The 27,845-nt window shown below is 38.5% G+C and overlaps 1 protein-coding gene and 1 long non-coding RNA gene across 2 annotated transcripts; one reads left to right on the top strand and one right to left on the bottom strand.

The window, feature by feature from the left end:
• The first annotated feature begins 1,608 nt into the window (after positions 1–1,608).
• Positions 1,609–27,412, top strand: acsl6 (acyl-CoA synthetase long chain family member 6). Its single transcript, XM_088440407.1, has 21 exons — positions 1,609–1,748; positions 10,962–11,182; positions 11,366–11,480; positions 11,574–11,638; positions 12,153–12,254; positions 14,853–14,952; positions 15,887–16,065; positions 16,463–16,495; positions 16,897–16,948; positions 20,202–20,275; positions 20,361–20,438; positions 21,645–21,779; positions 21,879–22,013; positions 22,254–22,349; positions 23,441–23,513; positions 25,166–25,254; positions 25,364–25,480; positions 25,557–25,700; positions 25,927–26,028; positions 26,107–26,178; positions 26,600–27,412. Exons 1-21 carry the CDS (start codon positions 1,703–1,705, stop codon positions 26,738–26,740), a joined length of 2,169 nt encoding a protein of 722 aa, XP_088296533.1. The 5' UTR covers positions 1,609–1,702; the 3' UTR covers positions 26,741–27,412.
• LOC148409032 (uncharacterized) lies at positions 1,610–7,602 on the bottom strand. The gene is made up of 4 exons (XR_015868545.1): positions 7,514–7,602; positions 3,514–3,553; positions 3,368–3,422; positions 1,610–2,214 (listed from the first exon to the last, which is right to left on the bottom strand). It is a non-coding gene; the product is annotated as an uncharacterized LOC148409032 (long non-coding RNA).
• Positions 27,413–27,845: the final 433 nt, after the last annotated feature.

Here is a 27,845-nt window from a genome sequence, read left to right as displayed (position 1 = left end):
GGAGAGTGAAGGATTTTACATGTGATGAGCAGTACAATGAAGAAGCTAGATGCTAATGCTAACCTGAATGCTAGCGCAGTGTTTATCTTTCTGTCACTGAAGCGATCAGCAAGCTGTTTTGCACAAATGTAGCAACTGCTCACTTTCGCTTATAAATTGCAGTGCTCATCTTGACATTGCTTTTAAAAATATTATTTTTGTCTCTTGATTATGGACAGCAGACTAATGAGTTCAGTCTTCTTAATGTTTTCTAATGCTTCACAAAATCATCTTGGGGGCTACATTATACTCTCTTGCGGGCCATATTTGGCCTGCGCGCCATAGGTTTGACACCACTGGTACATGTAATTTCATTGGGACATAGTCAAACATCTTATTTAGATCTTTTCTACAAAGACAAAAATGAGTGTGATTTTTGATAGTATAACAATGTTTCTTTCAGAAAGACCCAACTGGTATCTTTTTATATTTATTATTCAAAGTTAAAATATATTTTATGTATTTCTTTATTTTACTTATTTTCTGTATTTTATTTCACAAATGTTGTCACTTGGTTTTCAGCTTAGTCCCGCTCAAAAAAAAAATCCATATTTTTTCCATTTACACAGAATTAGATTTTTTTGTTTTTACAAATCTATCTATCTATCTATCTATCTATCTATCTATCTATCTATCTATCTATCTATCTATCTATCTATCTATCTATCTATCTATCTATCTATCTATCTATCTATCTATCTATTTAGTTCAATGGCACAGCTGCCTCACAGACAGAGGTTGCAGATTTACTTCCATTTCTGGCCTTCCTGTATGGAGTTCTCCTCATGCCTGGGTGGGGTTTTTCCGGGTTTTTCCGGGTACTCCTGTTTGCTGTTACGCTCTAAAAATGTGCCTGATAGGTTTTTTTTTGAGCACTCAAAATTGCTCTTATGCGTGACGAGAGGGATGGTTCTTCCTCTGTGCGTGTCCTGCAATTGGCTGGCAACCAGTTCAGGGTGTGCCCCGCCTACTGCCCGAAAAACGTCTGAGATAGGCTCAAGCACGCCCGCGATCCTCGTGAGGATAAGCGATCAAAATGGATGGATGAATTTAGTTTCATGATTATCTTTCTAGATAATACAGATTTTATTAGGTTCACAAATTTTGGCATTTATTTTACTCATTTTATTTTTTTCAGAATAAATCAATACCAAGTTTTATGGATAAAGAAAAATATATAAAAATATATATATGTATAATAAAAAATATATATGCATATATAATAAAAATCTTCACAAGAAATCAAAACCTTTTCATGCTCTGTCTGCCTTCCTGTTGCTATCCATACATCAGCCCACCTGGTGGGGTTACTTCAGTTCAGTGGGCGTGGTTTAGTAACCGTGACGCAACGTTGCCCCATATCAGTGACGTACCTCCCTCTCGCCCCCCCCTCTTTTTTTTTATAATAAAGAAATCCTTCCAACACTAAATAATGCTTGATTTCTCTTACATTAAAGATGTTTATTGAATTCAGAATTTTTTTTCATTTGACATCAGGATGAGCTGCATAGCATTGTCTTGACTCCACCACCCTCACCCCCCCTCCCCCCTCCCCTCCGTTAATCTCCAGATTGCCGGTGCCTCTTTGCAGCAAACCAGCCAGCATCCAGTCCAGTCCACGGCCGCCGCACCCGGGACCCCCCCACGTCCACATGAAACAGACATGCTCGCTTTCGTGCTGGTGTCCGGCTCGCTGTGGATCCTTTTGGGTGAGTCCTATCATCAACATTATTCTTCTTTATCATCCGAAATTGTCCACCCACCCTCACCCTGGTTCACCTTCATGCGTTTTTTTTCAAGGGGAGGGGGCGCAAGGTGACGCAGAAGGCCGGCCGTTTGCGTCACTCATTGGCTATTCGCCTTTATTTTTATTGAACCTTTATTCATATTTATCAAAAAGGACCTTGACTAATTTGGGACTAATGATGGGATGCTAAGCTAACTGAGATGCTAGTGACTTTGGGCGCACACGTCATCATAGGCCATTGCTGCTTATTTGTGCTCTAGAAATGGATGGATGCATCTGCGCGCGCGTGTTAAAAGTGCACCAGTCAGTTTTTTCGGTTCATTCTGATGTCCTCCGCCATGCCTCGCAGTGATGGCGGCAGGGTTGTGACGTCAAAGCCGGAGCTGATTGGACGAGAGAGCGGGAGCTGTCCACGCTGAGAGGTGGTGCTGGAAAAAAGAGGGGGGGAAGGGTATGCGTGGTTGAGGTCAGGGCGATATTTTATTAAGAACCCCAACAGACTTTTTCAAAGTATTAGAAACAGAGACGTGTTGTGAATCGGAACGTGTTGTGTCCTGTTAATGGATTTTCTTTTCCGTGTATTGACGTTTTTATTAGATTTATAACACAGTTTCATTTTATAATAATGTGTAGGAATATGCATGACAATATAGCCCAAACTTTTTAGGGGCCACTCAAGTGAGCTCATGTAGACACTTTGAGTATCAGTATTTTAAAGAATAGAACTAGCATATTCTTGGTTAACTTGCATAAAATGTGTGTTTACCTAAAAAAAAAAAAAGTACCTGACACCTGTCACTGTGTCCAGTATTCCAGTCCCATCACCTGGCGGCTGCTGCTGCTTAAAAATTCATGCTATTTAGCTTAGCACAAGTCATGTAACCATACTCCTTTTCTTTAAATTTTAATTAAAGATTCCCCACTGCTGCTTTAAGGTTTTAAAATGGACACAAAAGGTGCAGTTGTTGTTAACATGTTAACATAAAAATACACACTTGCAAGTAATCCTATTCTTGTGCCGTCAAGAAATAGAAATATATGATCAGTTAGGGAGTGAAAGAGAATTCACACAGTTCCCCAAAAAGGAGGAAAGCATTGCTTCAAGCTATCCGTTTGTATTTTTCTTGTTGAAGTTTTCTATAAAACTGCTACATAAAACACAGGACAGTAAAACATTGTATACTTCAACACCAAAATGTTCAATTTACCTGATATTTACGTTTTATCAAATTAATGCTAAAACGTAACGCTAATGCTAACATGTAACGAAACGCAATAGATGAGTAAATAGAAATTAATTATTGATACTGCTGCCATTTTGTGCTGCAAGGGCAAATCATTTTAGGTAGGCATCACAGATTTTTGCAATCAGCCCCATATATCACCAAAAACAAGCGGACATAAACAAGCATCAATACCCTGATAACCATAAAGCTTCAAACTTTTGCCATATCACACACACAAAACATTTTGTGGTGTTTATTAGCATTGTAACATGGTAAAAAGCTCTAAAAAAAAGTTGAATTACCATGATACAGCCTCTTTACTTAAGTGGACCTCTGCTACCTCAGATTTTATTACCTTGAGACGAAACTGAACATAATGGGTACCAGGGAAACGCTGACCTGGCTTGTTCCTTTGTGGCGCATTGGAAATAATCAAAAAATTAGTTTGATCACGAAACGTATGCTGATATATCAACATTTCTTGATATGGTTGCTTGTTACCTGTCTTTCCTGAATGCTGGTCTATCATGAAGTCATTCATCTGGATCGCAGGGAGGTAGACACAGAGGATTGAATAAGGCACACCAAAAGGCATTTGCATAAAACACAAAGCTAATGTACAAATTAAAAGGTGCTTGCAAAAAGTAACAAACCAAAGGCGCTTGCACAAAACAAGGAAAACAATAAAACGAGACGCACAAGTGGAGGAAAAATAAACAGAGACTAAAGAATGATGCTCACATGAACAAATGAAAACCTGCGTAAAGCCACATCAGAAAATCCCAGGCAGGCAAGAAGAATGAGTAAGTGAATAATATACCAATCAAGTTCAGTCATAACACCCCTTTAACTCTTTCAGTGCCAAGCAGTATTTGAAAAGGCAACCCCCAGCTGATTTCGAGCATTTTGATGCATCTTTCCAGGCTGACGAAATATTTTATTTTATGACTATGTAGACATTGGTGGTGCCAGATGAAAGACGGGATTCCATTCTTTACTTTGAAAAAGAAAGTAAGATGCTACCTTATTCCGTACTTAAGTAAGCACTGTTTGAGTGATACCAAGCTATTTTGGACAAAAGGAAAAAAAAACGTCCGTGCACATATACATCTACTTACAAATATTTTGTTTTGTAGCATCCGCAACATCTCAACAGTACTTTCCTTTGATAAAACATGAAAAACAGTGAAAATGTTTTTTTGATGCCAAAATAAAACTTTGCTTATGTATATAACTGCATTACAACAGTGCTTTACTGGCATATAATTAAGAGGAGCGCTGGCCACGAATGTCATCTATCCATTCATTAAAAATTAAAGTATTTGACGTGACGAAAATTCTCATCCTTGGCACTGAAAGACTTAAAAGGCGGCTGATTGCAATTGCCAGCAGGTGTGTAGCAAGACACCACCCACATATTCTGTCACTGAAATCAACTAAAAATAAAACATTGGTGACAATACCCCCCCACCAATAGACACCTCCTGGCTTCAATGGGCGAATTGAGTGGAAGTCACACAGGAGAAATGGATCCAGGAAGCCTCCTCTGGGCCATACTCATCCCAAATCAATCAGATACTGCACACCTCTGCCCCTCCGCCAAGAGTCCAAGATGTCCCAAACAGTACCAATCACCAATCAGGAGAAGAGAGAAAGGAGGCACCACTTGGGTGACTCAGGGATGGAACACATGCTTGATAAGTCATGTAGCAGTCTCGAAAGAAGACGGCAACTTGGGTAGGGCCATTTTGGAAAATCGATGCACCATGGTGATTATGGTGGTGTTACATCTCAAAACTGCGAGTCCCATAATGAAATCCAAAGAGATGAGGGACCAAGCAAGCGCGGGTCGGAATGGGCAAAGGACAAAGCTGCTCAGCAGGAGGTTTATGCTCCCATAAACTTCCTCTTGTTGTGTCACACACATAACATGCCTCATGTCACTTCTCATGCCAGGCCACCCGAAACTCTGTGAAGTGGGGAAGAATGTTTGACTGATAGCATTCTACTTTTGATGTGTCTTCCAACGTCAGTACTTTGAAGCACAATGACTCAGAACAACAACCTCCCTGCAGGACCTTGAACCTTAGTATTACTCAAGGCCTCAGTCACCTTGCTCTCCACTTTCCACCTGAGAGACCACAGCACTACTTCAGCAAGGATGATGGGTTCTATCCTAGGCTCTTCAGCCGCTGCTGGTGTGTGGAGCCTAGAAAGCACATAGGGTCTGTTTTTTTTGAACCACAGTACAGTTAAAACTCCTCTACAACAAAACCTGCATGTGCAAAAAAAATCCATGCATTGAAGCCTTTCCCTCTTAGTTCCTCATACAAGGAAAAAACACAATACGATTATGATTGCATAATACGAAATGTTTTTTTCTGCATTTGCGGTGTACTGAAATTCACTACGGCCAAAACAAGTCTGCAGGAAAAGTCTAACTTGGTTTATACTTGACGCGGTTTGCAGCAACTGTATATTCGTAGAGGCTTTCTTGAGCAGTTAGACGATATTCTCCCATACTGTAGGTGGCAGTAAATGGACTCTACAGCATACAAACAACACTACAACAGAGGTATAGAGTCCTAGTAGATTCAAACAATGTAAATTCTTCCAAGCGTTTTTAAACAAACCCCTCATCTCTCCCCGACGTGGTGCTCGCCAGAAATTGTTCATTGTATTTAGATCATGGTACTTCTTTTCGGACGGATCATAAAGGTGTTTTTATTAGCAAACTTACTGTACATAAGCAATAGTTCGTCTGCCATGCTGTCCGTTCGGAAAAAAATTTTAAAATGTTGGATGGTTTTGTTTTTAACTTCAGTCAGATTCTAGATTGCGCAACACGTTTTTTATGTTTACGTCCGAGACATAGACTATAGTCCCCTGTTGTGAAAAATTCCTGGCTGCAAATGTGATTTTGTTTTAGAGGAGTTCTACTGTATTCTGTAATCACAAAGTTGAAATGGGTAAGTAGCAGGGCTCAGTCGGCCTGGCATGAAGTGAATCTCTTGGCCGTGCAAATGTAGGTCACATTTTTATGACCTGTAAACACTGTGAATGCTTCCTTGGCACCTTCCAGCCAACGCCTCCACCCCTGAAGGTATAGGGCAAACTCTTAGCTTCCAATCTTCCAATGCTTTGAGAAGAAGGCAAAGTTACGAAGCCTCTGGTCATTGGGAGATTGTTGGGAAAGAACAGCCCCCACTCCTGAATCTGAGGCATCCACCTCAACCTCGAATTGAAGATCTAGCGGCGTCAAAACCGGCATGTGAACAATTGCTGATTATTTACGATGCATTCAAACTCTGGCATACATAAAAAGTGTCTATTGTAAGATGTAAAACACATCTAAGTTTCTACTTTGTGGCCGTGGTTACAAATTGGCAAAACCTGGCAACCTTTGCGGCTGCTTCCTTGGAATTGGCCATTCAACTATAGCCTGGATTTTGGATCCGCGCCAAGTTGGTCCTTCTCCACTATGAACTCCAGAAATTGAACTGTACTTGAATGAAACTCGCATTTTTCTGCTTTCAGAAGAATTTCTCTAGTAGACGTTGCACCGCCATAGAACATGACCCTGATGTGCTTGCAGGTCTTTGAAAAATAAAAAAAAATCATGATATTGTCAAGATAAAGCAAAAGATTTATTTAGCATACATCTCGAGATATTGTTAATAAGAATTTTAAACACTGCAGGTGCATTAGCCAGACCAACTAACATTATGAGATATTCATGGCGGTCGAAATATTGTTTTCTACTCATCCTCTCTTGAGTTAGGCATTTTTAAAAGTGCAATTCTGCAAAAATGTTGGCTGACTGTATTGGGGCCAATCCCGATTCCAATAACAATGATGTGTATATATTTTTATACGTTTTATACATACATTTATACATAATTTTTAATCTCATTTAGACCTCAGTTATTGAGGCACGGATGAAGGGTCTTTATTTTAATTAAAGAAAAATCCAATTCCAAGGAATTTGTAATTTTGCTAAGCTTTAGACACTTAATACAATCTTGAGCTTGGTAACGAGATCCATAGCACAGTCCACGATCCTTACTGAAAACTTTCTTTAAATCGTAATATCCAATAGGGACTTTATCCAAGTTTACTGTTTCATCACATGGTTCCACTAATTGAGAAGACCTATTGACCTATTTTAGGGAATGTCAATGACAAAATACACTCTTAATCTTCCAATTGCTGCTCCATCCCAATTCATGTCAGGAATCTGCAATTTTAGCCATAATAATACTAACACCATGGGTGTGGATTTGGATTGTATAATAAGGAAATCAACGTGTTTCAATGTCGTTACCTGACAACTGTAATTTAACTGCAGCTGTAATGTGGGTTATCTCCATTACAAGACACCCATCAGGTTCTGCACTCTTTGAGTCATTAGTTTACGTGAGTAGTGAACAATTTAGGACCTCTAACAAAAATGTGTCCCTAAAAGCAGTCATCAGAACCAGAGTCAATAAAGGCAGTTGACCTTAGTATGAGGCTTGTTGAGTCATCAAGTCAACAGGTCCGGAATCTTCCACATAGCACTCACACCGGTTGCCCGGGTGAGAAAGTGAATAATCCAACGAGTGATTTCAGCCACGCCTTCACTTTTACTTGCAAAGGCGGCTGATGGCAATTGCTGGCAGGTGTGTAGCAATGGGCACTACCCTCTCACTCTGGCACTGAAACAACAACAACAAAACAGACACCTGAGAGTAGGAATATGACACACCCCACGCTGCTTTTCATGACTTTGATTGAGGGTTTGCAATTCACACACAGGCCTTAAAAGAATGTGCAGTCATATGAGCAGGAGTTTGTTTTGGAGACCATTTCCATGCATTTGCATTTGTGCTTTTGAATGTGTCATTAATGTTATTATTTTAAAGAAAGAAAATTACCGCTCAATAAGTTATTACGGGCTTTGATAATCTTTTTTTTGTTTTAAATAACCGTGACTTGTAAAACTGCAATATATCACCAATCCGGTTTTCGTCCTATGCCTGTTTTAAATTAAATATATGAACTATTTTTAATTATGAAAGACTGGGTACACATAGAAAAAGTCTAAGTACAATAATTATAAACCTCATTCATGTATGTTTTTTTTCATAAAACTTTTTTTTCACCTCTAATTTTTTTTTCTAAAATTATTGCTTTAATTGGGAAGAAAATTATTAATTTTTTATCCCTCAAAATAATTTTGGCCGGCGTCATTGTGAGGATGCAGAAAGAGTGATGAGCCAAACAGGATGGTGTGAGATCTCGCACGCGTTGTCGCTAATCTCACCTTTAGACATAAGACGCTAATCACTGTCAAAAGTCCTTGTGAAGTGTGTTATGACTTTCTGTTTAGCTTCACAATGCTATCAATTGCCAAAGATGGTGCTACATTTTCGCAAGGAGTTGCAATAGCCTCAGCAGAAATCGGTGTCCAAACTAAGCCCCTTCCGCATTTTGTTTGATATTCTACAAAATATGTAGAGTACATCTAAACAGCCACACCTAAGGAGAAATTAGTATGTCCAATAGACCTGCCGTGCATGTTTTTGGAATGTGGGAGGAAGTCAGAGTGCTGTGAGGTAACCCAAACAGGCTCAGGGAGAACATGCAAACTCCACACAGGAATGAGGTCATTTTGAATTCGGGTCCCTGAACTAAACTGTGAGGCGGACATGATAACTAATGTTTCACTAAGCCACCTAAAATATTTATGTAACATACTATTTACATAAAAAACTAGGTAACTAATCCTTTAAGAGGAGGAATTGGGCTGGAACGCCACCACCCAGGGTAGGAAACTTCATTTCCTTGAGAGCTGTATACATCCTGTTTTTTGATGTCTCCCTTTCAAAACGCCTGATACAAATGATCAGGACATTTATCAGGCTTCCACAAAGCTTGCTGATGAGCTGATCATTAGAAACAGATGTGATGAGAAGGAGATATCGAAGACTGGCTGGATATAGCTCTCAAGGAACCAACGTTTCCTACCCCTCAACCTTTGAGTATCTTTGCACGTGGTTGTAACAGGAAATGACGTATCAGCTATTGATGATGTCACACTGTGGTTTTTCAAATCTGACATCTGTTCACAATGCTGTCAAGTGGCTAAGGTAAGCTCAAGAGTGGCTGAAAGCGAATGAGATGGACAGCGAGAGAGAGAGAGACATATCCAGGTTAGAGGCGTCAATTTGTCTCAACTCTAATAGGCTTTGACATCCTCAAGCTGGGCACTGATCACCCGCAACCGCCTTTAGATGGCCTGATGGGGCGGACCTTACAGGACTTGGGCGTGAGTTTCACAGGAGGCCAATAGGATGTCCCAAAGTAAGCGTTTTTTTTTTGTTTGTTTGTTTTTTTAATCCATAGCCCTCTCATTAAATTAGTGATTAACAATTATTGTACTGGCAAGTAATCCCTGAATGCAACATGGTGCTGTTCATTAGAAGCTACAATCTTCCCAAGAGGTTGACGATTGTTGATGTTGTGACGCCAGCTGTAGCAACAATTTTCTTTTTTTGTGGGTAATGTTCAAGAACTCCACAACCTCTGCATGTCCACGGTTATATCAGACTCTCACAACAGCTGAATAAACCCCGAATAGTCAGTGACATGCTGCTTTGTCGGACCCTGAGCAAAAATCATGCCTGATAGACAGTGACAACACAACATGTTACAATGTTTTTGACCCTGAACACAACATAATGCTTCCTAGTAGAAAGTAAATGCAACAACACAATGTTGCTGGTTCAGACAGTAAAAGCAATGCTACTCTATTGGATATTGAATGCAACTCTTTAGTCCGTTAGATCCCAAACTACGATTGATATGTCAGTACAACACCTGGCAAAAATGATGGAATTGCCAGTCTTGACAGACGGTTAATGCAGGTTTAATTTTGGTGGAAAAAAAAGCAGATTCCAGACATGAACAAACCTCAAGTCATTTCAAACGGCAAATTTATGGCTTTATGAAAGACTAAAAGATATCAAGAATTTTTCTTTTTCAAGACTAATTGCGTTGAGTTTCCTGTCTTGACGCTTTGATGTCTTCCTTGGTCAGGGGTGTCTAAACACGGTCCTCAAGGGTCAGTATCCTGCATGGTTTCCAGGTTTCTGTACCCGGACACACCAGCTGACTGTGAACAAACCTCTTTAAGAAGTCTTTCTTTAAGACATTTCCTCTCTTATGTTTCAATTGACATCTCGTGTTGGAGCCATGATTCATGTCAGTCCACTTGATGCAACAACTCTCCAAGGTGTCATCACTCCTGTTTAACTGCAGACTAATGAGCAGATCTCATCTGATGCAAGTGTTAGTTTTGGGAATGGAAATGTACAGGGTGCTTCTAAAGTTTTTTCCCTCTGCATGGTCTAAAGAAAGGTAACTGTTACTGACTACCACTTCTTTCTTGATTTTCCATCATTATTTCCAGGAGGTTGCGTATGGAAAATAATGTTGTAAAAGACATTCATGGAAGAATTTCAGTATCCCATTCAACCATTGGTCAATCTCAATTGCTTGTCCTCCTCACGCTTGCGGGTGTGCTAGACACTATCCCTGCTGTATTGGTGCAGTAGGTGGCGTACACCGTAAGAATGGAAAGTGTCTTTATTATCATGAGTTGGTGAGTGTGTGTTTGTCTTTTGAAGTGCGACTATGTTTACATTTGGCAGCCACTTACTACGCTTTCAATAAATCAAGTCAGGTTTTGTCATCACTGCTGACACTGAACACGTCACACAGGTTCCTTAATAGAGAATATAGAACAAGAGCACAAGAACATGCTAATTTGTGTATAGTTGTACTGGACCCAAAACATAACACGATGCTGAACTTTTTATACAAAACCAAACATAATTTTCTGGCTAAACGAGGAATACAACACTATGCCATGCAGCAATATTGTCAATTTACTTGTTGTTCCACAGAGCTGAGTTGGACGCTGATGGAGAAGATGCAGGCCCAGGAGATGTTGAGCGGCCTGCGAGTGCCAGACATGGATGAGCTGAGCCACTTCTTCAGCTCGCTGTCCACCTCCACGCTGGTGGGCTTGTGTGCCCTTGTTGCCGTGCTGACCTATTGTCTAGCCACCAGACCTCGCCCCATCAAACCACCATGCAACCTCTTGCACCAGTCTGAGGAGGTGCCGGTAAGACTTAAGATATACAAAATAATTACAGCTCTAGAAAACACAAGTTTAGAGCTTTAAAGCTGTAGCGTGTGATATTTAGAGGGGTGCAGCATGCGCACTGTTATCCCTTGTTGTGAAATGAAATGATTTTTGACATGGTGATGCATTCACTTGAGCTGCATTTTGTGTCTTTTAATGAAGAGTGAAGATGGGGGTCGCAGGTCTATGATGGGTGACAAATCCAAGCTGCTGACTCATTACCACGACGACGCAAGGACAATGTACGAGGTCTTCCAGCGGGGCCTCCATATATCAGGTACATTAGGATGTGGCTCTCAAAGCATTTGATTCCGCAAATCAGTGAACTGCTTGGTTGCGGTGGTAACGAATGTTACCTATTTTCTCGCAGGTGACGGGCCTTGCCTGGGCTCGAGACTCCCCAACCAGCCATACAAATGGATGTCCTACAAAGAGGTGTGCAGGATATACAACATTTTGGTTCTGAAACAGACATTTGCCAGCAAGACAAATCGCGAACATATCTTACAATCCAAAATAATACCCACTTATTGTTACTACAACATTTTTATTAATGTGATCCTAGAGAAATTTGACACATGTTAAAATGTCCCAAACTATCCAGAGCTCAGGGAAGAACAAGAGTAAACACAGAGATCAAGTTGTTGCACCTTTTGTTTATTTTTTTTTTCCCCAATTAGATTACTTCTGTTTTAAATTTACTGTAAGATTTTTCCACCCTAAATGAGATTGACAATAAACAAACTGGCTCTCTCTAATGTCAGAAGGCTGAGTTGCACTTAAGGTTTCCCCAACAGAAGTCATGTGACTTCCAGTCAGACTGAAGATGCCAAAGGAGTGATGTAACAGTATACTCTAGCTGTGTCATTACAACATGTGTGTCTGTGTGTATCGTGTCATGTGTTTTTTTGCTACACAGTGTTGTTATTGACTTGTTCTGGTCTCACAGGTCACAAGCAGGGCTGAGCATCTGGGATCAGGCCTGCTACACCAGGGCTGCAAACCCAGTCCAGACCAGTTCATTGGGGTCTTTGCTCAGAACCGACCTGAGGTTATCATCTCTTTATCACTCAGTTCTTTCAGCCACAACCTTTCCTTATTGAATACTATTGCTTTATTGCCATTGTAAAATGTCATTTCTTTCTGAGCCCAAAATGCTAAACAACAATAGATAGTCCATAACCAACACAAAAGAAAAATAAAAAACATTAAACGGTGGCATAAGGTAATGTAGATAAACTGCTGTTAGCGTGTTACCATTTTTAAGATTTCTTAGATTGTAGATTGTGTTATAAGTAAAATTTTATTTATTATATGCTAATGACAACACACCAAACGCTGATAGCATTTAACGTAATGCTAATAAAACAAAACTTGAAAATAGGAAAGTCACCATTTGTCAAACGACTTGAGGTCTGTAACATTTCATTGAAGTGAGCTCATATAAGCTAATGCTGTCACATAGAGAATGTAGAACAGTTAATGCTGTCACATGAGCTCACTTCAATGAAATGTTAGAGACCTCAGTAGTTTGACAAATGATGACTGAATACAATAACTTTATTGCCATTGTAAAATATAACTGCTTTCAGACCCCCAAATGCTAAACAACTTCAAATAGTCCATAATTAATACAAAAAAGAGAGAAAAAATTAAATGGTGGGATAAGGTAAAGTAGATATATTACTTTTAACGTGTCACCATTTTTAAAATTTCTTAGATTGTATTATAATAAGTAACATCTTATTTTATACAAGCTAATGACAACACAACAAACAGTAATCAATGATAGCATTTAACTTAATGCTAATAAAACAAAGCATTTCTAAAAATTGATAACAGGAACGTCATCATTTGTCAAACTACTGAGATCTGTAACATTTCATCGAAGTGAGCTCATGTAAACTAATGCTGTCTAATTCCATTCACATTTGTCGAACTTGTCCTCAATCAAGCTTAACTGGTCCGTTCATGTAAACAAACAGTCATCAGCAAACTTAAATGTTATCAGTCAAGTTTGACTTCAATAAGCCAAACGGAGCATGTTTGTCATTGTTAAACATACAGGTCATATAAGATAATAAGTATGTAATTATTACAGCGTTAACAATTGCCTCTTATGTTAGTTTTATTTTCCTTTGAAGATTCTTCTAAGGCTAGGCAAAATAACTTGATGTAGCACATTTCATATATAGGGCAACTCAGTGTGCTTGTCAGTACACCAGAGAAATGGATGGAAATGTTACCATTTGTTTTATAGTTAACTGACCACAGAGAAATTGTTACTTTGAATAGTAATTAGTCGAGTAGGCAAAAACAACTGCCCAGTAATCACTCGTTTATCATGGTTAATAGAGACTGGAGTCTACGAATTTCACCAATTGTCCCTTGTGGACATTTTATGAACTATATTTAATAAACCCTTTCAATTTTACGTTCTTTCTCTGACACACACACACCCTCATTATTTAAGATTCAAAGATTCAGAGTGTTTATTGTCATGTTTACAGTGTAAAAGCACATTTTTCCATATGATGAAATTCTAACTTTGCCGTCCACATGAATGTTGTGGGAAAAAAAAAAGGATAAGTACCAAGACAAAAAACAAGGTATAAACAACACATAAATAGCAGTGCACAAGTATGAAGTGGATAGTATACATACAATAATGTGCAATGGTAAATAAAATAAAGTGCACAAGTGCATTGAAGGTTAGGTATAGCTCTGAAAAAAAAGGAATAAAACACATGCACAAGTACGAAAGGTCTGCAAGCACTTACTTATTGCTTATCTGCTGAAAGGTCTGACGGGGCTTTCCGACGGACATCGTGATGGGAAGTAGTTGCCACCGCTTCTTCTTTTCAGCCCAAATGCCCTCAAAAAAAGTCATTACTACATCGACATAGTTGCTGAACTCCAAGGCTGACCATGTTATTGTCAGTCTCCTGTCCAATGTCATGTTGGTGAACTCTTCAGTGGCTAGCGGCCGTGCTAGCCTCATAGCATTGAAATTACCATAGCATTATCCACGGCCGAGTGGTGGACTTGTTCGGGTGTGAAGCCTGTATGACTAGGCCACATCTTTTTTTGAACTCACGTTCCGCATCTGTTGCTTCATCTTATTTAGAGCATTTGAATGTTGTTCAGGCATGACGCAATACTATATCCAAACCAATGTTAATTTAGGGTGAAGTTTTCCTTGCTTTCATCAAGGCCTTTCACTTTTTCGTTCAATTATTATCTTCCTTTTCCATTACTAGATTAATTAGGAGACTTGGGGTGTTTAGGAGATGTTTCTAGGGTGTCCCATGCAAACAAATCTAAAACGAGTGTTCAGCAGAGAACAAAAGGAGCACATGGTTAGCTTGATTGTACAGTAACAGGCGTCTTGGCCAATTAGCTTGGCGACTGGAATTTACCAAGCCAATCAGACAACAGCAAACCGAGCCCAGAGGAAGTTTTTAGTACATTTCAAAGGTTTTGATTTTTGATGAATATTTTTGAAAAATCCGCGATATAGCAAGGGATCATTGTATTCTGTATTTTGTGGTTTATTGTTCAATATTTCAATCTAAACAAACACCCAATGAGATGTTAGCATTTGGCATTGAATATTTAACTGGATTCATTTTTTAAATTGTCATTGCAGTGGATAATCTCTGAGCTAGCGTGCTACACATACTCCATGGTGGTGGTACCCCTCTATGACACGCTGGGTCCTGACGCTATACGCTTCATCATTAACACGGGTAAGACACTTATTAGCTGCTATGCTAATGTGAGGCTATCCTACCCACTGATAAAATTATTACAAATCTGGAAAGTAATGGTCATTAACTTAGAGTAGTGGTTTTCAAAGTTGGATTTGCGGACCCCTGGGGATCAGTGGCCTGGCTGGGTTATTTATGAATTATATATATATATATATATATATATATATATATATATATATATATATATATATATATATATATATATATATATATATATATACACAGTTAATAAAATGTATATTTCTCAAAATGTATTTTTTGTTTACACTTAATTTTGAATGATTAATTGCAAATTTAAAGCGGCATTTTGTTTGATAATGCGGTTTATGACTAAATAATTGGCAGCAACCTGTTTGGGGGAAATTGACTTGGTTTATTATAAGGATGTGTGTAACTTACAATTGTTGTTTTTGAAACTTCAGTTCAGATGAAAAGTAACAAATAAACTTGTCAAATTTAATCTGTTACTGAATAAATAGCGCACTTATGTTTGGCCTAAATTATTTTTGTTTGTTTGTTTTGTTTCCCCAAACATTTGCAATGGGGATCCTTGGAAAATTTGATTTCTAAAAGGGGTCCCTGACTCCAAAATGTTTGAGAACTTGATTTTGTTTGCTGCAAATGGATTTGTGTTAATGAGATTTTGCTCATTTTCACAGAGAAAATACATACATACACAGTGAAAGTTTTTGGTCATCGTGTCAGCACATGAGGAAATGTTGACAAAATCATTGAAAATATAAAAAGTTATGGTCATGAGGTCACTACTGGTTTGTTGCAAACTTTTTTTGTCATTATTTTCGTGGAAAAAATAACAAAAGCATCTGGCTATCGTTCTCTTTTGTGCACTTGAAAACGATTGCAGATCTGGGTAGTATGTATGTAAGGTGTGTGATGTGTGTGCACGCAGCCGACATCTCCACGGTTATTTGTGACAAGATGGACAAGGCGCAAGTACTGCTAGCTAACGTGGAGCGCGCCGAGACGCCGGCCCTGCGGCGCATTGTTCTCATGGAAGGCCTGGATGCCACCCTGGTGGAGCGTGGACGTGGTTGTGGGGTTCACGTGCAGGCCATGCAGGAAGTGGAGGTACAGTCGCACATGCCTGCTACGCTGAGCGATGTGAAACATTTGTCAGACTTAAGTAGTCTCAGTATGTATCCCCTCAGCTCTTAGAAAATTTAACAATTTGCCAAAATTGAATATAATCAGGACAACATGAACACGTTTGATGATCCCAAAATTTTTTGCAAAATTAGTATTTGCCAGACCTCAATTCAATATACTTTCTCCACTCTTGTTGCTAATCACATAACAAGAACAACAAAATAAGGTGTAATGCTACAGAATCGCATTTTTGATGGGCCACTTCTATTGCGTCGTCAGCTTTGTCAAAAAATAGCAAACTGGTTTGCCACTTGACGTACGTGTTTGCGTGAGAGGTAATGCGGAATGCAGGTTTAAATACTCTGTGTTTGTCCCTCAGGCGCTGGGCAGAGATCACCATCGTAAACCTTTAGTAAGTATAAATAACTGGATGTGGTTCATCTCACCGGCCACTTCATTAGGTACATGAAATATCGTGTTACAATACCAGAGCAGAAGATTTGAGATCCTTAAACATTTATCCTACAACTTTTACCTCTGAATGATTTTTTTTATTTTTCAAATTAACCTAAGATTCGATTTTAATAGGCTGGCAGTGAATGAGTTAAATAAGAATAATTGCTTTCTTATATAAGTTTTACATTTTGTGCATTTTTAATTTCCTTTTTTAATTTATTTTTATTCTTAACAGCTATTTGCTTAGCATTTTTCACTCTTTGCAGATAAACCGTTCAAGAAAACAATCCAAAATATGTGTTCTTTGTGATTAAATCATGAATACAAAATTATGATGTCACTCTTTTTCCCACTCAGCCGCCATCACCACAGGATCTTTCTATTGTGTGCTTCACCAGTGGAACTACAGGTGATTACAACCGCAGTGATCCATAAACCACCGCTCAGAAATAATAACTATCAAAATAATGCGAACAATCCCCAAGTAAATTTAAGATGGCCTGCAAGTCTGTAAGTCTGAAAGTTTTCATATATGCTATAGATGTAAAAGGCATTGAAAATAACTAACTAAATTAAGTTACCGGTACATAAAAGTTATTCCGCTGATTGATTATAAAATCTATAAATAAAAAATGAAAATCATAAATTACATTCAATTTAATTCATACATATATTTACGAATGCGATTGATGTGATCCAGCTCCCATACACTGAAAAAAAGCTTTCATTGGTCCAATGTTTTTTTTTAAATTGAAATAAAAAAAATGTATAGATAAGTGTGTTCCATATAAGCAAACTTTCTAATTTATATTATTTCTTTTTTACGTTGATCACCAAATATAATCGTATCATTTGTTACTTGATTGGCTCAGGAATACGCATAAGCGCAAATATATTGTCAGCGCACTACAAAGTATGTAGAAACACTTCTAAAAGTAGCAAACCAATTGTCTAATCAGAGCGCTTAGTCATCATCTGATCTTAACCGTGAAAGTAGCTGAGCTTAGCGACCACATGTTTCTCCCTCCACTCAAATTTTCATACGAGATAAAAAGGAATGTGCGTGCAATTGTGTGTGCATGTGTGTGTGTTCAGTTGTTGTTATGCCAATGGCAAAGCGTTGGACTGTTTCTTCCCTTGCTGGCCCCCTTCTGGTCAAGAATTCAACTTCAGCAAATCAAATGCAGCATTCCCACAAAAGCATATACAGTGATACCCCCTACTCCGCGGTTAATGGGGGGTGTCAACCCCCCGCGAAGTCTAAAACCCGCAAAGTAGGGTATCAGTTCCTAGATTTCTATGTACGCCCCAATATAGCCGCAGTAACCATAAACAATCCTTTTTTTTTTGTAGTTTTTGCGTATTTTATTTCCTTTGTCCTATTATTTAACATTACATTATCCTTATTAACATTATTGTATATTCATTAAAAAACTAATATTACTTAGTTTGTTGAGAATTTGTTCTCAGGACTGGTTATCTGCACCAAGACTCAGGTGAAAGAGTACGCAAGTCATCACGTTGAACTTCACAATTATTTTGGTTCATGTATGGTGTATCATGTCGTATCTGTTGAATAATAAATCAACAACAATGTTAAAGTCAGTCAACTAACATATAAACACTTGTCGTACTTTAATGTATGAATTTACTGTATTTTAGGCCGACATTAGCGGGTTAGCAACAACTAACAACAACTACTAACTATAAAGTGCAACCTCTACACAAACGAACAAATAAACAGAATAAACACTCATCGCTTACTAAAGATAGGCAGTAGTGTGCGTTATCAACATAAATGATGATAAACTATAAATATGAGCTTACGTTGTCATTCAGTACCGTAACGAGCCGAATGACGCACAGAGAACGTAAAATAGAAAACGGAAATGCAAGGCGACCCGACAAATTAAAAGCATGCATTTCAAAATAAGATAAAAAAAATTCACGAACTCTAATGCTTGAAGAATTTTTAACATAGTTATTAACTAATATTACTTAGTTATTTGATGATTAAAGTACTGTATAATGTACTTTTCTTTGCTTTTTTCATTTTTAGTGACAGTGATAGTGACAGTGACCTTCCGCTCCCTTTACTTGTACAGTATTTTAGGATTCTTCGTGAAGTTAGAACAGGACGACCTTGAAAGACGAGTCACTTGAACACAGAAATACTCCTTCCGCACTTTCTCACGAACCACTAGACCGGGGGAGTCAAACTCATTTTAGCTTGCGGGCCTTATGGAGGAAAATCTATTCTTAAGCGGGCCAGACCAATCAAATCATGGTATATATTTTTATAACGATAAAACAACTAATATTTTTGTTATTACTGTCCAAAATACTACAAGCACAATAACACTATTAATAATAAAACATTAGCATTACCAATAATCATGAAACATTTCAAGTTTTTCATTTATTGAAAAATTCAGTTCATTCTTATACTTTATAAAATCATCTCAACCTATTTGCGGGCCGTATGTTTGACACCCCTTCACTTCCGACAAGCCAAACTTGTTCCCCCTTGAAGCTTCAAATATGAAGAAACCCAAAAGACAACTTGTTTTCTAGGCTATTTTATTGATCTTGCCTGAATTGTATTGCATTCTTTTATTATGTCTTCAGTTCTTAGTTGCTTTGGATAAAAGTGCCTGCTTCGCGTATTGTAGGGGTGTCAAACACATTATAATCGTGGGCTGAATTGTACTTTTAGTTTCGTGCCATTATGGCGGTGAAGTCAAATAAATTTAAGTGTGATTGTCACCTATTTACCTAGTTCTGGAAATCAGAGGCCCGTAAAAACGGTTCAAAAGGGGGATTGGTAACAAAATATGTGTGTTGTTTCCTAAAAATAAACTTTTTGAAGTTGAAAACAACCTGCAAAGTTGGCATTTTTGTCAGAAATTTGATATCATAATTAAATTTTTGTAGTCCACATAAAATGGTGGCGGGCCAGATTTGGCCCCGGGGCCTTGAGTTTGACACCTGTGGTGTATTGTAAAGCAGATGAACCATGGAAAAAAACTTTGGTTTTGCCATGTGAAATGTTATTGCAATAAAATAAGGATTGGCATCTTTTTTTCTGGCACTTTTTTGCACTTTTTTTTTTCCGTTTTAGGCTAACCTTTAACCTGTATAAAAAGTTAATTGTTGAAAAATTGATTTATATTGCTTTTTTCCCCATGTTCATGTTTAAAAGGATACAGCTTTGGGTATACATACAATAAAATGCAATAACATAAGGATTGGAATCTTTTTTTCAGGCACTTTGCTTATTTTTTTCAGCGTTAGACTAACTTAGTCTAAAAGGATACAGCTTTAGGTATACTTATATAATTTCTATAAATAATCATCAAATTTTTAGTCAGCACGGCAAGTGGAGGTGTGTGAAATGTTTTCTCTTTCCTTAGGGGGGGGCTTTGCAAAAAATAATTGAGAAGTACTGATATACAGGAATGTTTTCAGGTTAATCTATTTATTTTGAGCACCAACTGAACATATTTAAAGTGATCAAAGCCGAAATATTGGCTGGTTTACCTCAATATTTTGAAGTTAAGTTTTTCTTTTACCATTATATTGAGACGGTGATGAACTTGCAACTGTACCTTATGAAGTGGCCTTCTTTGTGTTGAATTTCACCCTTTATCCGTCCCACTCAGGAAACCCGAAGGGGGTGATGCTCACTCACGGGAACGTGGTGGCTGATTTCTCGGGTTTCCTCAAAGTGACCGATGTGAGTTAACAAATCAAAATGGTTTACATCCCTTTTTCAACTATTTTCAAGATTGTTTTCCCTTCATCTGCTTCTTCTTTTGCAGAAAGTGATTTTTCCCAACCAGGATGATTGCCTCATTTCCTTCTTGCCACTGGCTCACATGTTCGAGAGGCTCATTGAGGTAAGAAGCACTGTTGAGGTGTGTGACCTAACTGCCCCCCCCAAAGCACACGCACGCACATACACTACTTTAAAGTGTCGGTGAAAGAGGGCGGTGCTTCGGTCGTGTCCTCAGACGACCTCACACACAATCAGGAAGTGGGCCGGTTTATGCGTCTTGGTGTCCACCCCCACCTACTGTACTTCTGCCAAAAGTGGGTAGCAGGAAGTCCTGATATGGGAACTTTCTTGTCACCATATGTCTGGTTCAAGTCTGATGTTGTTCTCATCTTGCAAAAAAAAAACAAAACTGAGTCGTTTAAATGTGTCTGTGTTTTCCCACCTTTCTTTTACCTTCATCAGTTGACAAATTTTGAAAAACAGTTGTGATAAACATGTATTCACCAAGTCTTATTCAGACTACCGTTAGATAGCAAGCTAATATACGTACATGCGATGGGATCAATAACTTCTTTTGTTTTAATCAAACTTTTGGGGGTCATATTCATATTTCATGTGATATAATGCACGTTTAAAACTTTTATATTCTTTTTTAAAATATTTATCTCATTCATTTCTATCGATAAATCTTACAAACACATTTTTACTGTGCTAGAAGAGAATATGTTGTCATTCAATGTTATTGTTTGTTGGTCCGTCATTCATCAGGCGCAGGTCTACGAATGTCTGCACTCTGCACTGCACTCATATTAATTATTTTTTCTGTTTTTGTACTAACAGTTAACACCCCATGTCTGTAGTTCTACAGTGACACGGCAAAGGAAACAAAACACAGTAATAAAAGTGTAACACTAAAACAAAGCCACCTAAGGGGTTTAACCCTAGGCTGTAATATGCCAGCATTTTTATACTTATGGACATATGACAGACATCTAACGGACATCTGACGTAATATCTATTGCGACGATTACAACGACGGATGACATTTGCAATTCTGTCGTTTTTAATTTGTTGTTTTTTTTTTTTTTTATCATTCTCGTCATTCGTTGGTCCGTCGGCAAAACAATCATTCGTCGATGACGGACTGTTTGCTGACGGACTCATTTAATGTAATTTAATTTGATTTAATTTCTTTGATAGGTGACCAAACTTGCAAATTAAATAGCTGATCAAATATCTATCAGATAATCTTATCTGTCCCACTGCACATAGGTGTTTTTTTCTTTAACTTTTATTTTTGTACTCTATTTGTTGTTTTGTTTCCCAGTCGGTGGTGTATTGTCACGGCGGGCGCATCGGCTTCTACCAGGGCGACATCCGCTTGCTGCCTGATGACATGAAGGCCCTGCGGCCTACCATTTTCCCCGTGGTGCCGCGCCTGCTCAACCGTATGTACGACAAGGTGAGTTCAAGAGCTAAGCGCAGCTTTACCAAATTCAAAAAAAAGAAGAACAAAAACAAATGAACACTGAATGAGGGACATCTTTCTTCTGTTTTGCAGATTTTCAGCCAAGCCAGGAGCCCATGGAAGCGCTGGCTCCTCAATTTTGCCGCCAAGAGAAAAGGCGCCGAGGTCAGCAGCGGCATCATACGCAGCGACAGCATCTGGGACAAAATCTTCTTCAGTAAGATTCAGGTAATATATTTTATAACCACTGACTTCAAAAAAATGGTTGCAAAATGCCTTTCATCTCTGCAAGCGTCAATAAGCACCAAGATAAGAAAAAGTATGAGATGATCTTGCAGATGTCTGATGCTCTTAGTTTCTGACCGAACTTGATTGTTTTGTGTGCGTGCGTGTGTGTGTGTGTGTGTGTGTGTGTGTGTGTGTGTGTGTGTGCGTGTGTGTGTGTGTGTGTGTGTGTGTGTGTTGCAGGCGAGCCTGGGTGGGAGACTGAGGATGATCATAACCGGTGCAGCTCCCACATCGCCCACTGTATTGGGGTTCCTCAGAGCAGCTTTAGGATGCCAGGTTATACACCCTCATATGTACATTGCCGCTTTCTGGTATGTGCAATATGTAAGGCCACAGCATCGTTATCTTAGGAGATGGCATTAGAATGAATATTTATGTATTTATGTAACAATGTGAAAAAATGTTTTACAAAAACAAGATGAAATATGTCATCCAAGGGATACTGACTGTTAAAATAAGGAAAGCCAATACGGGTAAAAAAACATTTTTAACTATGAATTTATTCCATTTTAATCATTGTAATAAATGCAATAAACATTTATTTAAAGGTTAGATTTATTCAAAAATCTTTCCTTTGCATAATGTTTTAACATTTGAACCCTCTATAGTTAAAAAAACACCCTCCAGTCCCCCTTTTTAAGACCCTAGTCTGCCAATCCAGAGGCACTGTCCCCGATGTCCAAGTTATGTTGTACAGACCTGTCAAACAGGACAGAACCTACATCATCCAGACCCTTTAGAAACTCCAGGCGTATCTCATCCACTCCATTGGCTTTGCCACCAGGGATTTTCTTTTTCCCCTTGGTGACGTCAGCCCCAGATATAGGAGACCCCACCAAATGATGAGGGGGGTGGGCCTTCCACTCACGCCCCTCCAGGTCCCCCAACAGCAGAATGAGTCAGTCACCAGAGGAAACACTTTCCAGCACACCCTTCATGGGTGTTTGTTTGTTGTTTATTTTAATGCATAGGCTCAAACAACAGTCAGGACGTTGGGACACTCAAATCCCTCCACCACGTTAAATTGACGGCTCATGGAGGGGAAACAGGAAAGACTGTTGGGAATAACTAACCAATACAATTTCATGAAACACATATACAGCATTTAAAATTACGGCAATATAAGGTAGATCTAAATTCCTCGACAAATTGTTCCATGAACACACTGACCTACAGTCGCAATGTAACTTTTAGGTTGTAAATACTGGTTGTAAATGCAGATTAGTAATTCCCGATACTATTTAGGCCTTCTGTCCCTGACGTTCCCCCACTGGCTATACCATGTTATACAGTCATTATTTAGAATTGTTTCTGCTGTAAATAGTAGTTCATCAAATATGTAAGGCTGACGCACGCTCTCTCTGCAGGTGTACGAGGCGTACGGGCAGACGGAGTGCACGGCCGGCTGCACCTTCACCACGCCAGGCGACTGGACTCCAGGTGAGTGCTTGTTGCTTATGCAATGGGGCACAAGCCTTATCCAAGATCCAATAGGTCGGAAAGACACAATAAAAGGGTAGAGTTGGCGCTGACGACACTGGGAAAGTAATAAACAACAACTGAAATCAGGTCAGTCACAAACACAGCCAAATAAGGCAAAAATGGTTTGTCAACATGTCAAGTGATGATGTGGTCATGAATTGTTCTGTTAAAAGAGGCACACACAAGAAAAATGTTTACTTTTGTGACAATCCTCTAGGAGAAGAGAATTAAAATATGGCTTTCTTGCAGAAGTAAAATCAGCTCTGTTGATAAGATGGGAAATTGCAGTAGCGCATTAATATACGCATTGTATTAATATTTGTTCCATTAATCTAGCTGTTTTTGTTGTCTAAAATGTATTATTTGAAATGTATTGTATGACGGACTGACGTATGATGGATTTTTATAATTATTTTACTTGGCCTTTTTTTTTTTAACCCAATACCTGTTTGTGCGTGTGTGTGTGTGTTTCTTATAATATATTTTAGCTAGCTTTTTTTGTTTTTTTTATTTTTAACCATTCTTATTCATTTATCTCATTAAATTATTTATTTATTTTGAATAATGCAATAAAACAATGGAAAATATATTTACATCAAATGTATTCACAATAAGCATGTCTTTGAATATACAGTATTTGATTTAATGATTGGATATTCAATGCATAACAACAATAAAATTGAGAAATGTTATTTTTTTATCAGAAGTAGTCAGTTCTATTTACAACACCTATATTAATATACATTTGTTAAGGTAGGCCTGTAGAGTCAAAAATGACGGCAAAAGTTATGTAGTTTCTTATAATATTGGCCTTTCCTTGAAATAGTAGCACATGTCTTTGCATGTAGACATGTAGACTGTGATAGCATGACTGAACCAGTTTGAACAAATACCGTACTGCTGAGTTTGGTCGCTACATTTAGCTCAACATTGCCCCCTGATGTTCAGTAATGGTATTACGTTAACAATTGCTGTATAAATATCCTATTTTAAAAGGATTTTTTCACGAACAAGCTCTATTTATGTTGGGTTTTTTAAATCAAGGATACGATATTGGTTTGTATCCTCAATTGTATCAATTTGTTTTTGAGAAATCAGTAACTAACGACTTACAAAAATGAACAATGAACAATATGACAAGGCCCTCGCCACATTTGGCTGGACATTAATTTGTTCATTCTATTTATTAAAGCAGTCATGTTGTCACAAAATGCAAAATATCATGCAGGTTGTTTGTATATTGGCCACAAATTTGGCCATACATTTTGGTGGCAACTGCTTACTGATTTAGATACGACAAGCTAAGCCAGGAAGCATTCACGCTTGCCTTTTCCCTTCACTCACATCTGGAATCACGCTGTGTCCGCTATTGAGTAAGATTGCTATCAAACCCCATACTCCTCCCAATTTTGGGGCGTAACAGAATTTATTGTAAGCCGGAACAAAAAACATCTTTAACCACTTCTGATTTTTATTGAGGGATACATCTAGTATAAACATAATTTTATTGTAAACATCATTTTTACATACAAACCCATTATAGAAGTGCCAGTGTATAATCCAATCAGGTGCCCCCCTGCGCTAACAAGATTTTTCATTTTGGGGTTTAGGTCACGTCGGCGCTCCGCTACCATGCAACCTCATCAAACTGGTGGATGTTCCCGAGAAAAATTACTTTGCCGCCAAAGGAGAGGGCGAAGTAGGTGAAAACACTGAAGATGATTTCGGGTCTTTGATGAGCCCAACATATGTTTTGTTGTTAACATTGTGTTTTTGTATTTGACGGTTTTCCAATGGTGCCTGGCCAGGTGTGCGTTAAGGGACCAAACGTGTTTAAGGGCTACCTCAAAGACCCCGAGAGAACCACCGAGACGCTGGATCCGGATGGCTGGCTCCACACCGGAGACATCGGCAAATGGCTGCCCGTACGTCTCGTAATTAGCCACCATCGCGATAATTGGTAGTCGATTTATTAGTAGATACTTTTATACTTTTTTGTAGAACGGCACGCTGAAGATCGTGGACCGGAAGAAGCACATATTCAAGCTGGCGCAGGGCGAGTATATCTCCCCCGAGAAGATCGAGAACATCTACATCCGGAGCGAGCCGGTGGCCCAGCTTTACGTGCATGGAGACAGCCTCCAGGTCACTTTACCATTTTTATTCATCAAGATTCAAAAGATTTATTGTCATATGTATAGTTTTACCGCGCAAGGAAATTCTTATTCCGTTCACTTCCCCGAGCGGCAGACCACATTTCGTAATCGAGCAATAAATAAATAAATAGCAATAAATAGCCATAAACAGCAAACAGAGACAATGGTGCTAAAAATATAGTGCAGAATATCATATTTATGGTTTCTGGGTGCAGTCCTGCTTAGTGGGGATCGTGGTGCCTGACCCGGAAGTGATGCCAACGTGGGCCAAGAAGAAAGGCATTTTAGGCACCTATAAGGACTTGTGTAAAAACACAGTAGGTGGCGCAGTTGTTGCCAAATGGTAAGGTACCATTTTTGAGGGACATTAAGAATTGTGATACCTGTGTTGACAGGAACTTAAGAAGGCCATCCTTGAGGATCTGGTGCATCTGGGCAAGGCCAGCTCTTTGCATTCATTTGAGCAGGTGACAAAGAATGACTTTTTTAATGCTTAAGTTGATGTTTTTATTTGTATATATATATTTGTGTTTATATTTCAGCTACCCTAGTTGGAATAAGGGGCTATAGAAAATGGATGGATGAATGTTTTATTGTTAGATCAAGTTTTAGAAAAATACACTAACTTTAAAGATCACTGAATTATTTTCTGTTATTTTCTGCAATGATGTTTAAGAGCCTCTGGGTTTCAGTAATGAGTAGCAACAAAGAGTCGTGGTGGAGATGTAAACCACAGAATTGTTTTTATATTATTTTTTTATATTATCAGGAATTAAATGTTCCTGGCCTTGTTGGTGGAAAAGGGACTAGTAGATCATTTTGAATCTTGTTTTCATAAACACCTTAGACCTTCCCTAAATTCTCTTCTCTCGTGGTTTCTCGAACCAGGTCAAGAACATCTACATCTACAGTGAGATGTTCTCCATCGAGAACGGCCTGCTCACGCCCACGCTGAAGGCCAAGCGGCCCGAGCTGCGAGAGTTCTTTAAGGAGAAAATCGAGGAGCTTTACAGCAGCATATCCATTTAAGGGCAGACCTCCAAAACCACAACAATGCGCATTTGGGAACTAGCAGCATAAATAGTCACCTTCTATCCATCCAGATTGACCTCAATGTGCAGTAGTTTCATTTCAACATCAAAGACATGGACATTTCTTTGTTTTGTTTTTAAGATCACTCAAGGGTACTTCCTGCCTCACGGATGGCCATTTTGAGGTGCACACTCACCACTCTCCTCTAGACTGTCTTTTTTTTTTTTTTTAAGTATTATTATTATTTTTGCACAAAGCAAACAACACAGAAGGCAAAAGCAGGACATTGTGGGGCAGTGCATGTGGTTGTCCTGCAGTGAAAATACAGAGCAACCATCTACTATTTTTTTTAATGACACACAAGTAATGTAGAAGCTTTTGAAGATTGATTCTTGCCCCAAAATGTGAAAACGAATGATGTTTGTACATACATGAGGACAGCTACGCTATAGACGTTATCTTATTTATTGACTACTCAAGTCAGCGATTTGAATGGGTTTTTATTACCTTTTATTATTTTATTTGTGTGTAGTTGAAAAAAATGCTTTATTTTTGTTTTGTTTTTTTCGGCAACCGAATCAGCAGCATATCCTTGTAATTATATTGATGATTCGGCAGAGGAGGAGGAACTGGTTCATAAAATGAAATAAATTCTGGAATGGTTTTAAACCTGTTTCGCTTGGTTTCTCTTGTCTGGATTAACATTCATTTTACAATATAAAATACATCTGAAGTTAGTTTATTTGAAATATCATTAGTTTTTATTGGAAAAACACACCTCTGAGTTAAAGTGCAAGACTTCAAATGAGACCTTTTAACATCTTTTTTTTGTCCACCCCAATTTGGGAAAAAGGAGCACAGTCAAGCAAGACCGAAAACACAACCCCGCGAGACTTAGATTTCTTTGCGAACCCTAATATTAAATTATTTACTCTGGTTTTAATTTCCTTTTTCCAAAATAATGTATTATTTGTGTTTTGCAAATACGCTAGAATACAAGTTTTTTCCCATAATATTATGGGGTGTTAGTTTGCTCATGTGTAAGTAAGAAAAATGACATGGGGATGGGGGATTTGGTTAAAATTACGCCAATGTGTTAAAA

Source organism: Hippichthys cyanospilos, chromosome 18 (assembly GCF_059441005.1).
Source record: "Hippichthys cyanospilos isolate Australia breed blue-spotted pipefish chromosome 18, RoL_Hcya_1.0, whole genome shotgun sequence".
NCBI classification, from domain to species: domain Eukaryota; kingdom Metazoa; phylum Chordata; class Actinopteri; order Syngnathiformes; family Syngnathidae; genus Hippichthys; species Hippichthys cyanospilos.
Note: the sequence above shows the minus strand (reverse complement) of the source record. Positions and strands in the feature narration are given on the sequence as shown.